The 16,649-nt window shown below is 37.7% G+C and overlaps 1 protein-coding gene across 3 annotated transcripts in view; it reads right to left on the reverse strand.

The window, feature by feature from the left end:
* The window catches only part of FAM13B (family with sequence similarity 13 member B), a 68,874-nt gene that overhangs the window by 29,753 nt on the left and 22,472 nt on the right, over nt 1–16,649 (reverse strand). For all 3 annotated transcript variants that reach the window (XM_007461402.1, XM_007461401.1, XM_007461403.1), the window contains 3 exons: nt 12,196–12,237; nt 11,075–11,230; nt 9,188–9,320 (listed from right to left, as the gene is read on the reverse strand). In XM_007461402.1, the coding sequence (XP_007461464.1) occupies nt 9,188–9,320; nt 11,075–11,230; nt 12,196–12,237 (331 nt within the window). The remainder of the gene's footprint in view (nt 1–9,187; nt 9,321–11,074; nt 11,231–12,195; nt 12,238–16,649) is intronic.

Genomic DNA, 16,649 nt, shown 5'->3' on the forward strand with positions numbered 1-16,649 from the left:
TACAGTTTGGTGCATGTTAAGATGCATACAAAATGTTTATATCATGCTTATGAGATATTAAGATGTTTATAAGATATTCAATGTTGGGTACAAGAGCTGGGTATAGGAATCTATAAAGTTCAAAAGAGAGATCTGGACTAGAGATAGAAACCTGGGAGCCTTTAGCATAGTTGTAATCACATAGTATGTAGTCTTTTGGCTTCTTTTACTTAGTGATGTGCATTTAAGGTTCCTCCACGTTTTTTTTGTGGCTTGATAGCTCATTTCCTTTTAGTGCTGAACAGTATTCCACTGTCTGTATGGTATTTAAAACCATTAGACTAAATGATATTACCAAGGGAGTGAATGAAAATTAGTGACCTGAGAACTGGGCCCTGGGCCATACTAAATTTGAGAACATGAAAAGCAATCAGCAAAGGGATAGAGCAGCCAGTCAAGGAGAAAAAAAAAACCCAGAGGAGTGCGATATCCTGAAAGCCAAGTGAAGAAAATGTATCCAGTTAGTAGGCATAATTAATTGAATCAAATTGTGCTCTTAGGTCAAGTAAAATGTGCAAAAGACATAATTAGTGATTTGCAAGAACAGTTTCAGAGGAATGTTAAGGGTAAAGGTTGCCTGGAGTGGATTCAAGCCAGAATGTGAGGAGAGAAATTAAACAGAGACAGACAATTCATTCGAGTAATTTTATTATAAAGGAAAGCAGAAAAATGGTGGTGTAGCTAGAGTGGGAAGAAGGGTCAAGAGAGGGTTTTTTCCTAAACGTGGGAAAAGTAACAGCCAAATATTCTACACTGATGGGAATGATCCAGTAGACAGGCAGAAACCGATAAACCAGGAAAGAGCAAAGTGACAACAACAGAAGCAATAACCAAGAATAGATGAAGAGATTAATTGAATACACCAGTGGAAGTAAGAATATTAATACACAAGTAATATACAAGTCCAGTAAAAGTAACAGCAGCAGCTTAACTTCTGTAAAATGTTTTCCAGTTAATAAAATAACTTTATACTTTTACTTCTTTGGATATTTATAACAATCCTCTAACAGAGGTATTACCTCCCACTTATACAAAGAAAAGCACAGAACAACTCAGAGAAGTTAGGTAACTTGGTCAAAGTCACACTGCTATTAACAGGCAAAGCCAGAATACAAATCTCTATAAATTCCTTATTACAGGTATGTTAGCTTATGATTTAGAATGAAAACATGCTGAAGAAAATTTCCTCATTCATTAAGTATATTATCTTAAAAAGTGATAACAAGGGACTTCCCTTGTGGTCCAATGGCTAAGACTCCGTGCTCCCAATGCAAGGGGTCCGAGTTCGATCCCTGGTCAGGGAACTAGATCCCACATGCCGCAACTAAGAGTTCACATGCTGCAACTAAAGATCCCGCATGCCACAATGAAATCCCGTATGCCACAAATAAGACCTGGCACAGCCAAATAAATAAATATTTTTTAAAAATAAAAAAATAAAAATAAAAAGTGTTAACAAAACTAAACTTTGAAACATGTCTTAGAAAAATGTTTTGTACATTTATTGAAATTATTTTAAAAACAACGTTACTTCTAAAAATTGTGACAGTGAAAATTTACTTTTTAAATGATGTTCATGGGTTTTCCATAATTATGAAAAGATCTCATGTTCTTCAGGAGAAAATCTGGGACATATAGGGCTTTTAAAAAGAACAGGATCTAGGGGAAGATGGCAGAAGGGTAAGACGCAGAGATCACCTTCCTCCCCACAGATACATCAGAAATACATCTACACGTGGAACAACTCCTACAGAACACCTACTAAACACTGGCAGAAGACCTCAGACCTCCCAAAAGGCAAGAAACGCCCCATGTACCTGGGTAGAGCAAAAGAAAAAACAAAAAACAGAGACAAAAGAATAGGGACGGGACCTGCACCAGTGGGAGGGAGCCATGAAGGAGGAAAGGTTTCCATACACTAGAAGCCGCTTCGCAGGCGGAGACTGCGGGTGGCGGAGGGGGGAAGCTTTGGAGCCGCGGTGGATAATGCAGCAACAGGGGTGCAGAGGGAAAAGCTGAAAGATTTCCGCACAGAGGATCGGTGCGGACCAGCACTCACCAGCCCGAGAGGCTTGTCTGCTCACCCGCCGGGGCGGGCAGGGCTGGGAGCTGAGGCTCGGGCTTCAGTCGGAGCGCAGGGAGAGGACTGTGGTTGGCGGCGTGAACACAGACTGCAGGAGGTTAGTGCACCACGGCTAGCTGGGAGGGAGTCCGGGGAGGAAAAAGTCTGGACCTGCCGAAGAGGCAAGAGACTTTTTCTTCCCTCTTTGTTTCCTGGTGCGCGAGGAGAGGGGATTAAGAGCGCTGCTTAAAGGAGCTCCAGAGACGAGCGCGAGCCGCGGCCAATAGCACGGACCCCAAAGACGGGCATGAGACGCTAAGGCTGCTGCTGCCGCCACCAAGAAGCCTGTGTGCGAGCACAGGTCACTCTCCACACCTCCCTTCCGGGGTGACTGTGCAGCCCGCCACTGCCAGGGTCCCGGGATCCAGGGACAACTTCCCCGGGAGAACACACGGTGCGCCTCAGGCTGGTGCAACGTCACGCCGGCCTCTGCCGCCAAAGGCTCCCCCCGCACTCCGTACCCCTCTCTCCCCCCGGCCTGAGTGAGCCGGAGCCCCGAATCAGCAGCTCCTTTAACCCCGTCCTGTCTGAGCAAAGAACAGACACCCTAAGTCGACCTACACGCAGAGGCAGGGCCAAATCCAAAGCTGAACCCCAGGAGCTGTGCGAACAAAGAAGAGAAAGGGAAATCTCTCCCAGCAGCCTCAGGATGAGCTGATTAAATCTCCACAATCAACTTGATGTACCCTGCATCTGTGGAATACCTGAATGGACAACGTATCATCCCAAATTGAGGAGGTGGACTTAGAAAGCAAGATTTATTATTTTTTCCCCTTTTCCTCTTTTTGTGAGTGTGTATGTGTATGCTTCTCTGTGAGATTTTGTCTGTATAGCTTTGCTTTCACCATTTGTCCTAGGGTTCTATCTGTCCGTTTTTTTGTCTGTTTTTACTTTTTTAAAAAATTTTTTTCTTAATAATTATTTTTTTATTTTAATAACTTTATTTTATTTTACCTTACTTTATTTTCTTTTCTTTTATCTCCTTCCTTCCTCCCTCCCTCCCTCCCTCCCTCCCTCCCTCTCTCTCTCTCTTTCTTTCTTTCTTTTCTTTCTTTCTCTCCCTTTTATTCTGAGCCAAGTGGATGAAAGGCTCTTGGTGCTGTAGCCAGGAGTCACTGCTGTGCCTCTGAGGTGGGAGAGCCAACTTCAGGACACTGGTCCACAAGAGACCTCCCATCTCCATGTAATATCAAACAGCGAAAATCTCCCAGAGATCTCCATCTCAACACCAACACCCAGCTTCACTCAACGACCAGCAAGCTACAGTGCTGGACACCCTATGCCAAACAACTAGCAAGACAGGAACACAACCCCACCCATTAGCAGAGAGGCTGCCTAAAATCATAATAAGTCCACAGACACCCCAAAACACACCACCAGACGTGGACCTGCCCACTAGAGAGACAAGATCTAGCCTCATACACCACAACACAGCCACTAGTCCCCTCCACCAGGAAGCCTACACAACCCACTGAACCAACCTTAGCCACTGGAGACAGACATCAAAAACAACGGGAGCTACGAACTTGCAGCCTGCAAAAAGGTGAACCCAATCACAGTAAGATAAGCAAAATGAGAAGACAGAAAAACACACAGCAGATGAAGGAGCAAGATAAAAACCCACCAGACCTAACAAATGAAGAGGAAATAGGCAGTCTACCTGAAAAAGAGTTCAGAATAATGATAGTAAAGATGATCCAAAATCTTGGAAATAGAATGGACAAAATGCAAGAAGCAGTTAACAAGGACCTAGAAGAAATAAAGATGAAACAGACAATGATGAACAACACAATAAAAGAAACTAAAAATACTCTAGAAGGGATCAATAGCAGAATAACTGAGGCAGAAGAATGGATAAGTGACCTGGAAGATAAAACAGTGGAAATAACTACTGCAGAGCACAATAAAGAAAAAAGAATGAAAAGAACTGAGGACAGTCTCAGAGACCTCTGGGACAACATTAAATGCACCAACATTCGAATTATAGGGATTCCAGAAGAAGAAGAGAAAAAGAAAGGGACTGAGAAAATATTTGAAGAGATTATAGTTGAAAACTTCCCTAATATGGGAAAGGAAATAGTTAATCAAGTCCAGGAAGCACAGAGAGTCCCATACAGAATAAATCCAAGGAGAAACACGCCAAGACACATATTAATCAAACTGTCAAAAATTAAATACAAAGAAAACATATTAAAAGCAGCAAGGGAAAAACAACAAATAACACACAAAGGAATCCCCATAAGGTTAACAGCTGACCTTTCATCAGAAACTCTGCAAGCCAGAAGGGACTGGCAGGACATATTTAAAGTGATGAAGGAGAAAAACCTACAACCAAGATTACTCTACCCAGCAAGGATCTCATTCAGATTTGATGGAGAAATTAAAATCTTTACAAACAGGCAAAAGCTAAGAGAGTTCAGCACCACCAAACCCTCTTCACAACAAATGCTAAAGGACCTTCTCTAGGCAAGAAACACAAGAGAAGGAAAAGACCTACAATAACAAACCCAAAACAATGAACAAAATGGGAATAGGAACACACATATCGATAATTACCTTAAATGTAAATGGATTAAATGCTCCCACCAAAAGACACAGACTGGCTGAATGGATTAAAAAAACAAGACCCATATATATATGTTGTCTAAAAGAGACCCACTTCAGACTTAGAAACACATACAGACTGAAAGTGAGGGGATGGAAAGAGATATTCCATGCAAATGGAAACCAAAAGAAATCTGGAGTAGCAATTCTCATATCAGACAAAATAGACTTTAAAATAAGGACTATTAGAAGAGACAAAGAAGGACACTACATAATGATCAAGGGATCGATCCAAGAAGAAGATATAACAATTGTAAATATTTATGCACCCAACATAGGAGGACCTCAATACATAAGGCAAATACTAACAGCTGTAAAAGGGGAAATTGACAGTAACACATTCATAGTAGGGAACTTTAACACCCCACTTTCACCAATGGACAGATCATCCAAAATGAAAATAAATAAGGAAATACAAGCTTTAAATGATACATTAAACAAGACGGACTTAATTGATATTTATAGGACATTCCATCCAAAAATAACAGAATACACATTTTTCTCAAGTGCTCATGGAACATTCTCCAGGATAGATCATATCTTGGGTCACAAATCAAGCCTTGGTAAATTTAAGAAAATTGAAATTGTATCAAGTATCTTTTCCAACCACAATGCTATGAGACTAGATATCAATTACAGGAAAAGATCTGTAAAAAATACAAACACATGGAGGCTAAACAATACACTACTTAATAACGAAGTGATCACTGAAGAAATCAAAGAGGATATAAAAAAATACCTAGAAACAAATGACAATGGAGATACAACGACCCAAAACCTATGGGATGCAGCAAAAGCAGTCCTAAGAGGGAAGTTTATAGCAATACAAGCCCACCTTAATAAACAGGAAACATAGCGAATAAACAACCTAACCTTGCACCTAAAGCAATTAGAGAAAGAGGAAGAAAAGAACCCCAAAGTTAGCAGAAGGAAAGAAATCATAAAAATCAGATCAGAAATAAATGAAAAAGAAATGAAGGAAACGATAGCAAAGATCAATAAAACTAAAAGCTGGTTCTTTGAGAAGATAAACAAAATAGATAAACCATTAGCCAGACTCATCAAGAAAAAAAGGGAGAAGACTCAAATCAATAGAATTAGAAATGAAAAAGGAGAAGTAACAACTGACACTGCAGAAATAAAAAAAATCATGAGGGATTACTACAAGCAACTCTATGCCAATAAAATGGACAATCTGGAAGAAATGGACAAATTCTTAGAAATGCACAAACTGCCAAGACTGAATCAGGAAGAAATAGAAAATATGAACAGACCAATCACAAACACTGAAATTGAAACTGTGATTAAAAATCTTCCAACAAACAAAAGCCCAGGACCAGATGGCTTCACAGGCGAATTCTATCAAACATTTAGAGAAGAGCTAACACCTATCCTTCTCAAACTCTTCCAAAATATAGCAGAGGGAGGAACACTCCCAAACTCATTCTACGAGGCCACCATCACCTTGATACCAAAACCAGACAAGGATGTCACAAAGAAAGAAAACTACAGGCCAATATCACTGATGAACATAGATGCAAAAATCCTCAACAAAATACTAGCAAACAGAATCCAACAGCACATTAAAAGGATCATACACCATGATCAAGTGGGGTTTATCCCAGGAATGCAAGGATTCTTCAATATATGCAAATCAATCAATGTGATACACCATATTAACAAAATGAAGGAGAAAAACCATATGGTCTTCTCAACAGATGCAGAGAAAGCTTTCGACAAAATTCAACACCCGTTTATGATAAAAACCCTCCAGAAAGTAGGCATAGAGGGAACTTTCCTCAACATAATAAAGGCCATATATGACAAACCCACAGCCAACATCATTCTCAATGGTGAAAGCATTTCCACTAAGCATTTCCACTAAGATCAGGAACAAGACAAGGTTGCCCACTCTCACCACTCTTATTCAACATAGTTTTGGAAGTATTAGCCACAGCATTCAGAGAAGAAAAGGAAATAAAAGGAATCCAAATCGGAAAAGAAGAAGTAAAGCTGTCACTGTTTGCAGATGACATGATAATACACATAGAGAATCCTAAAGATGCTACCAGAAAACTACTAGAGCTAATCAATGAATTTGGTAAAGTAGCAGGATACAAAATTAATGCACAGAAATCTCTGGCATTCCTATACACTAATGATGAAAAATCTGAAAGTGAAACCAAGAAAACACTCCCATTTACCACTTTAACAAAAAGAATATAATATCTAGGAATAAACCTACCTAAGGAGACAAAAGACCTGTATTCAGAAAATTATAAGACACTGATGAAAGAAATTAAAGATGATACAAACAGATGGAGAGATATACCATGTTCTTGGATTGGAAGAATCAACATTGTGAAAATGACTCTACTACCCAAAGCAATCTATAGATTCAATGCAATCCCTATCAAACTACCACTGGCATTTTTCACAGAACTAGAACAAAAAATTTCACAATTTGTATGGAAACACAAAAGACCCCGAATAGCCAAAGCAATCTTGAGAACAAAAAATGGAGCTGGAGGAATCAGGCTGCCTGACTTCAGACTATACTACAAAGCTACAGTAATCAAGACAGTATGGTACTGGCACAAAAACAGAAAGATAGATCAATGGAATAGGATAGAAAGCCCAGAGATAAACCCATGCACATATGGTCACCTTATCTTTGATAAAGGTGGCAGGAATATACAGTGGAGAAAGGACAGCCTCTTCAATAAGTGGTGCTGGGAAAATTGGACAGGTACATGTAAAAGTATGAGATTAGATCACTCCCTAACACCATACACAAAAATAAGCTCAAAATGGATTAAAGACCTAAATGTAAGGCCAGAAACTATCAAACTCTTAGAGGAAAACATAGGCAGAACACTCTATGACATAAATCACAGCAAGATCCTTCTTGACCCATCTCCTAGAGTAATGGAGATAAAAACAAAAATAAACAAATGGGACCTAATGAAACTTCAAAGCTTTTGCACAGCAAAGGAAACCATAAACAAGACCAAAAGACAGCCCTCAGAATGGGAGAAAATATTTGCAAATGAATCAACTGACAAAGGATTAATCTCTAAAATTTACAGGCAGCTCATGCAGCTCAATAACAAAAAAACAAACAACCCAATCCAAAAATGGGCAGAAGACCTAAATAGACATTTCTCCAAAGAAGATATACAGACTGCCAACAAACACATGAAAGAATGCTCAACATCATTAATCATTAGAGAAATGCAAATCAAAACTACAATGAGATATCATCTCACACCAGTCAGAATGGCCATCATCAAAAAATCTAGAAACAATAAATGCTGGAGAGGGTGTGGAGAAAAGGGAACACTCTTGCACTGCTGGTGGGAATGTGAATTGGTACAGCCACTATGGAGAACAGTATGGAGGTTCCTTAAAAAACTACAAATAGAACTACCATATGACCCAGCAATCCCACTACTGGGCATATACCCTGAGAAAACCATAATTCAAAAAGAGTCATGTACCAAAATGTTCATTGCAGCTCTATTTACAATAGCCCGGAGATGGAAACAACCTAAGTGTCCATCATCGGATGAATGGATAAAGAAGATGTGGCACATATATACAATGGAATATTACTCAGCCATAAAAAGAAACGAAATTGAGCTATTTGTAATGAGGTGGATAGACCTAGAGTCTGTCATACAGAGTGAAGTAAGTCAGAAAGAGAAAGACAAATACCGTATGCTAACACATATATATGGAATTTAAGGGAAAAAAAAATGTCATGAAGAACCTAGGGGTAAGACAGGAATAAAGACACCGACGTACTACAGAATGGACTTGAGGATATGGGGAGGGGGAAGGGTAAGCTGTGACAAAGCGAGAGAGTGGCATGGACATATATACACTACCAAACGTAAAACAGATAGCTAGTGGGAAGCAGCCGCATAGCACAGGGACATCAGCTCGGTGCTTTGTGACGACCTAGAGGGGTGGGATAGGGAGGGTGGGAGGGAGGGAGATGCAAAAGCTAAGAGATATGGGAACATATGTATATGTATAACTGATTCACTTTGTTATAAAGCAGAAAGTAACACACCATTGTAAAGCAATTATACTCCAATAAAGATGTAAAAAAAAATTAATAAAAAGAACAAAATTCATCCATAATACCACCAACCACCTTAGCTGACAAGGTTATTTGTTTCCTTCCAGAAAAGTATTTTAAAATAAGGTGGTTTATATTTACTTCTCTACTCAATGATGGTGGTTCCTGACCTCTACTGAGAGTATGTATGTTCCTGGGACTTATAATCAAGGCAAACATGTGTAACAGCAAAGATATTGAACTATGGCTTCTGGTATCAAAGGAACACATGAAGCAATCAGAATTGTAATCTAGTACACCTAACACAGAGATTTTTAAGTCTTAGCATTTCTTACCTGGTTATTTTCTTCAGCCTCAAATACAAAATCTTGCTGCATAACTTCATTGTCTAAATTAGTGCTAGCCACAGGTTCTGAACAGTCTCTGCTACATTCACTGGCATTAATAATACCATCAGCAATATCAACCCTAGTAATGAAGATTAAAAAGTCAGATCAGGCCACATGTTGAATACGTAATGCCTTTAAAATAAATAAATAAAAGTAACAATCTGAAACTTTTCCTTGTCAAAGAAAATTTGTCTTTTTCATAAAGAACCACAGTTTCTTTATCTTGCCAAGTTAGATTATTAAGTGTACAAAGTTTATTTTTGTCTCTCCATGGGATGCTGTGAGGAACCTATCTGGTTTGCTATCCACTTTGAATATTTTCAAAAGCAAATAAATGGTTTAAAAAATAATTTATGTGCCAAAATAATGATTTCCCTTATAAATGCATACTCTAAATCATAATAATGACCTGTTTACTGATTAAAATACAAGTCTAGCACTAGGTACCAGAGTGTCCAACACCTTATCAAGTACAATAGGAATAGCTTCCTACTGCATATTTTTTCATCTTATATAATTTAGAATATGCACAACACTGCAGGTTTTTGTTTACAAAGATGATACCACTATTAATGAGAATATGAGTTATTTCCATAATACTGTCTGAGTATGGGCATAGGTTTTCAGGATCTCTAGCTAACCTAAGGGCAAACTCCAAGAAATCTGCTTATAATATATCCTTTGAAACATTTTCCTACTATTTCCAACTTTTAGATACTGCTTCTTTCCTTTATATTCAACTCAAATACTCCCTAGATCCACTTGTATAGTTCAAATCATGCCTTCAAAGCACATAAATCAGGGCCATCATATCGAGCTGCACAGGCTGGTGATGCCATCTATGCAGACTACATGGCACACCTGCAGTTGTACAATACGGTATTCCATAAACATATTCCAAGCATTTGTTTTTATATCCATTAATTTTTCAGTTTCATTTCATACTTGATAGCTAGTCTAGTATACTTGACACATTTGGCCTTTTAAAAATCTAATTCTTAACAACAAAAACAGAATTCTACCCAGTCATCAATTTTTTTTGCCTTCCTATGAATTCTCCAAATTTGGGTACATCTTTCTTAAGATCATGATCGATGCTGCTCTGTAGATCTGTCCCCAGAACAAAAACTGATCAACGCAAACTATGAAATCATTGCACTGTGGTCTCAGAGGAAGGAACCTATATATCCTAAAGTGCAGGGCTGAGGTAATAGGAAAGGAGATGAAGCTTTTGTCATTTAAAGGTAACAAGTCAGATGAAAAGTGGAGTAACATCACACATCACACAGTACATAGAGTACTTTTAACTTACACAAATTCAATTATTAACAGCTAACATAAAACAACAGCATGTAGGGAGGGCAAAGGCTGGAGGCAGGTGAAGTTAAATAGCAAAGGATGATTCCATCTACCATTTCACTCAATGACCATGTGCACTAGGAGTGATGTCAATCTGCTATCCCTGTACGTATCTGTCTAGATAAATGCATGTCATGGTGTGACCATTTGGAGAACAGACTATAGTTCTACTTTTTTTAAAGTTATTTTTCATATAACATGGATCCTAAAAGTAAGCTTGCTACTTCATCGGGTGTTCACAGGCTGTGTTGGACTTAATGCCTACTATCTTAATGAAAGACTTATGAGATTTTCAATGTTAAGAAGTATACACAATTTATATGCAACTATATACAAAGTCACTTTTCACAGTGACTTTCAGAAATGCTCACGTAAGATGACACCCCATCATTTAAGAAAAAATACAGTTTTTTAAAAGAAAAAACAATTTTATAACTCAATAAATAACAGTAAAATGTTTTAAAAGTTCCTTACTGGTTATTAGATCCTTCCCCATCACAATTAACACTTCCTGCTTCATCATTACACACCAGACTTTGCTGTTGTAAATTCTTAAGATCATGATCTATGCTGCTCTGCAGATCAAAAAGGTGCTGTTCCACAGCTGCTCTAATTGTTCTTTCTAAAATGCTATAAAACAGAACACATTTTAGTGAGAAGCAGTCACCCTGACTAGTTATTTGGTCACATAAACACAAACTTTAAAATGTACAACCAGTTAAAAAAAAAAAATTTATAATGATATTTAAATGAACAGGCTAGAGGGGAAAAAGAAATAGGAAAACATAATATTGGCTTAAATTTTTAAATGAAATTTGCCCAAATAAGATATACAAATCAATCATAATGTCACTATTACTACTGAGGCATGAATGATCACTTGGCCCAGTAATTCACTCCTCACCTCAATACATATAAAGCCATTTAAAAAGACTTCAGGGAATTCCCTGGCAGTCCAGTGATTAGGACTCCACGCTTCCACTGCAAGGAGCACGGGTTCGATCCCTGGTCAGGGAACTAGGATCCCGCATGTTGTGTGCCACGGCATGCATGCATGCATGCATACATACATACATAAATAAAGCAGCTATTAAAAAAAAAAACTTCATAAAAAAGCTCTTTTGACATTTTCAATCATTTCAGAAGATCAAAAAAAATCAACTGAGGGGCTTCCCTGGTGGCGCAGTGGTTGAGAGTCTGCCTGCCGATGCAGCGGACACGGGTTCGTGCCCCGGTCTGGGAACATCCCACATGCCGCGGAGCGGCTGGGCCCATGAGCCACGGCCACTGAGCCTGCGTGTCCGGAGCCTGTGCTGCACAAGGGGAGAGGCCACAACAGTGAGAGGCCCGCGTACCGTAAAAAAAAAAAAGAAAAAAAAAATCAAATGAAAAAAAGTTCATCTTTATTTTGTATGTGAATGTAATTCATTCCTTCTTCATTTGTTCTGACTGAAGTACATAAAATACTGGTTTCACTGCCTTATGTACAATCCTTCCTCTAAAGTAAGTACAATAAATACATGATTTTAATTTCTACAGTTTAGTAATTTTTTTTTTTTAATTTTTAAATTGTCTTCTGTAAGTATACTACTTACTCCGCAGAGGCTGGTAAGATGCTGATAGGAGATATATGGGCACTGTAATCAAAGAAAGAAATCAGCTATAAAATTTTCAATACTAAATGACTATAAAATGTGGTGCAAACTGCCACATTTACACTACCCTTGATACACCCAGGAGAACATGCACTAAGTTTATTATTCTAATTTTCTAAAGAAATTATTTTTCACATAAGAAGACCCTTAAAATACATACTCTCTGTGTGTGTGTGTGTGTGTGTGTGTGTGTGTGTGTGTGTGTGTGTGTGTGTGTGTGTGGTGGAGGGGAGGGGGGCCACAACTACTTCATCTGGCGCTTACCTGGAAGGAACACTGACCTATTCCAAGCCTGAAGGGAAAAAAACTGACTACTGGGCCAAACAAAAGTACCCATCTAGGATAGTATGGAGGCCTCAATGTTGGCCCTGTACTCCTTGCCAGAAGTAATAGCACATGCTCCTACTCAGAGGATATTCTCAAGCTACAAAAATAAAAGGCAAAATCGAAACTAAAATTCAGGCCACATCATCCACTGCACTGGTAACAGGCTTTCCCTAGCAAATTTTGTACCACAATATCTACTGATACTTATAAAAACAGACAATAGACTCATTTTTACCACAGTTATCGAAAGTACAACTTAAAACCCACAATGAGATATGGATACTAAAATGTTTAAAATTAAAGTGTTGGTGAGGATGTGAAGCAAACAGAACATTCACATAATGCTGGTGGGAATGTAAATGTTCCAACCACTTTGAAAGCCAGTTTGGCAGTTTTCTTATAAAACCTACCAAGTGACCCAGCAATTGTACTCCTGGGTATTTACACAAGAGAAATGAAAGTTTAAGCCCATAGGAAGACTTCCACAAGCATAGCAGCTTTATTCATAATAGCCAAAAACGACAATCAACCCCCAACAGGTGAATGGATAAACAAAGTGTGGAATATCCCTATGGATATCCCATGGAATATACTTAGCATTTTTCTATAAAAGTCTTGAACAACTGATACATACAATAACATAAATCTCAAAAAACATTACACAAGCAAAAGAAGCCAGACACAGAGTACCTATTCTATGATATTCCATTTATAAGAAATTCTAAAACAGGCAACATTCATGTATATAGTGACAGAATGCAGATCAGTAATTGCCTGGGGCCAGAAACTGCAGGGGTCAGGGGGAGAATTACTGTAAAGAAGCACATGAAGTGATGGAAACAGTTTCTATCTTGACTGCCATGGTTGTTAACAGATATATATGTATAGGTGTTCATCATTCATAAAATGAATACATTTTATTGTGTGAAAAATACATCTCAGTATGATTTTCAAAGGAAAAAAATCAGTAAGAAAAAAAAACTAATCTACAATAATCGAAGTCAGATAGTGGCTACTTTTGGGGAACAGAGAGATTGGTAGCATTTGAGAAAGGACAGGAGCAGGGACCCAGGTGGGGGTTATACAAGTTGAGTTCATTTTTTGATAATTCAATGGCCTTATGATTTGTGAACTTTTCTGTATGCAAATGATTCTTCATAAGAAGAATCATTTATAAAAAGTAAATTTAGTTTTATGAAGATCCTCTGTAAAATGTGCCAACACATACTCTAACCAACATGAGGAAGAATGTCTATCAGGTTAATAGTCTCAGGATTGTCTGTAGGAAACCAAATGAACACCATTTACTATTCATCCAACAATCTTCAGGTCTCCCTTAAGCAAACACATCAGTAGCAAATTGCACCACTGCTTTATCAGACAACAGTAAGCCATCCTGGTTTGGCACACATAACTTCTCTAGCTTTAAAAAAAATTTTTTTAACTGCCAATATTAGACTAGTTTTCATGAATGAATTATTCTTAGCTAAATGCTTTCATGATGATACCCTCAAGGAAAGTACTTAAAATTTTTTTCATATTTAAATGAAATCATTTAATCATTTTCATTTCTGAAATCAGGAAAAGCTGGGGAGAAAAATCACATATATGTGCACAAAAAACAGTGTAGCCATCAGTCTATTTCTAGCAGTTTCAGATGAGCTGAAAGTTAAATATTTAATGACTTTTGCAGAAAAAAACAAAATACAAAAAATGTTGATTATATTTTTAATTTTGGTTATAGGTTGCTATTTCATTAGAAAAGTTAAATCTGGTATATTTTCCTTAGTAACTTAGCAGTCTCTAAGTTTAGATAATTTGTTACCTATTTACCTATTTAGAAACATTCATTTTACTTTTAATACTGTTATCGACTGACAGTGTAGTATGTTGAATGGTGTGAAGAAAAAAATATATATCTAACATCACATTCTTGTCACCATTTAATTTGTGATTTCTGGTGAGCTTTTACTGTATCTTACAACAAATTCTCAAAAAGTTCCAATTCTCAACTACATAGTCCATCAGTCTATTACTAAAGCCTTCTATCATGTTTTAACTTTTCATAGGGTTTGCGTCATCTCTCTGTTCTTTTTCAAATTTGCCATTGTTAGCCATCTACTCATTCTCCCAGAGGGATTTTCTCACCCTTTTTTATTAGATTAGATTATCAATAAAATGCTAGTGGATACATGGACACAAGACACTTTACAAAGAATCAAATAAACAAAAGAAAAATAATCACTCAACATCACTAATCATAAGGGAAATGCAAATCAAAACCACAAGAAACCTTATATCTGTCAGAATGGCCATCATCAAAATGTTGGTGAGGATGTGGAGAAAAGGGAAACCTTGTACACTGTTGGTGGGAATGTAAATTGGTGCAGCCACTATGGAAAACAGTATGGAGGTTTCCAAATACACTCAAAATAGAACTACCAGCAATTCCACTCCTGGGTATATATCCAAAAAAACCCCCACTAATTCAAAAAGATACATTAACTCCAATGTTCATAACAGCATTATTTAGAATTGCCAAGATATGGAAGCAACCTAAGGGTCCATGAACAGATGAATGGATAAAGAAGATGTGGTGTATGTGTTTACACACACACACACACACACACACACACACACACACACACACACACACACACACACACACACACACACACACACACACACACACACACACACACACACACACGGAATACTACTCGGCCATAAAAAATAACAAAATTTTCCATTTGCAACAGCATGGATGGACTTGGAGGGCATTATGCTAAGTGAAATAAGTCATACAGAGAAAGACAAATACTGTTATGATATCACATATGTGGAATCTAAAAAAATAACACAAGTGAACTTATTTACGAAACAGAAACAGACTCACAGACACAGAAAACAAACTTATGGTTATGAAAGGGGAAAAGGGGAGGAGGGGAGAGATAAATTAGGGCCACCTGTATCAGACTCTCCTGAAGTAACAGTGTTATTTTATTGGAGATCCAGACCCTACTCTAGACCTCAAATACCATAAAACCAAAGTAAATAAGATAGTATGGTACTGGCACAAGAATAGACATACAAAACAGAAACAGACCCATGCTTGATTTAGAACAAAGATGCTACTATGGAAAGCAGGGGAAAGAACAGTCTTTTCAAAAATGAGTACTGCAACAATTTGGTATCCATACTGAAAAAGGTAACTTGGCAACCTCTGTCATACACTACAGACAAAAATCAATTCCAGGTAGATTACAGACCTAAACAAGGAAGGTGAAATGATACAAGTTTCAGAAGATAATACAGGGGTGTGTATTTAGGAAAAGATTTCTTAAACAGGACACAAAAAGCATTAATCACAAAGGGAAAAGAATGATAAGCTTGATTAAAACTGGGAATTATTCATCAGAAGACATAATACGAGAAGGAAAAGGCATAACACACAATGAGGAAAATACATTTACAACATATATTTTTAAAGGGCTCCTAAAAAAGGGCTTCGTTTTCAATAAGAAAAAGATAACCCAACAAAAAATAGGAAACAGACTTGAACAGGCATCTCACAAAAGAAGAAATTGGCCAATACACATATGAAAAAGGGATGGACCTTATTAAAACGACAATGAAGTACTCAACAATGTGAAGCAATGGGAAGGCTCACACACTGTCAGAATGAGAACTAGAGAAAGCATTATGGAAAACAATTTAGCAATAGTTACTTAAGTTGAAAGACAGTAAATGTGCATGCATGTGTGCACCAGAAGATGTGTACAATGTACACAGCAATGTTACTCACAATAGTCAAAAATAAAAATAATCCAATTTTCCAGCAACAGTAAATTGGATCATTGTGGTGCAATCATATAATGGAATACTTTACAGCAGTGAAATGAACAACCACAGTGACATGTGACCACATGGATAAAATTCTCATACCATGTTTAGTGAAAGAAGCTGGATCAAAAAATACATATAGCAAGTTTAATTTTCATAAAGCTCAGAAATATATAAGAAAGTGACTGCCATAAAAGTCAGCATAGTTGTTACCTTTAGTGGAG

This window comes from Lipotes vexillifer, unplaced genomic scaffold, assembly GCF_000442215.2.
Source record: "Lipotes vexillifer unplaced genomic scaffold, Lipotes_vexillifer_v1.1 scaffold217, whole genome shotgun sequence".
NCBI lineage: Eukaryota > Metazoa > Chordata > Mammalia > Artiodactyla > Lipotidae > Lipotes > Lipotes vexillifer.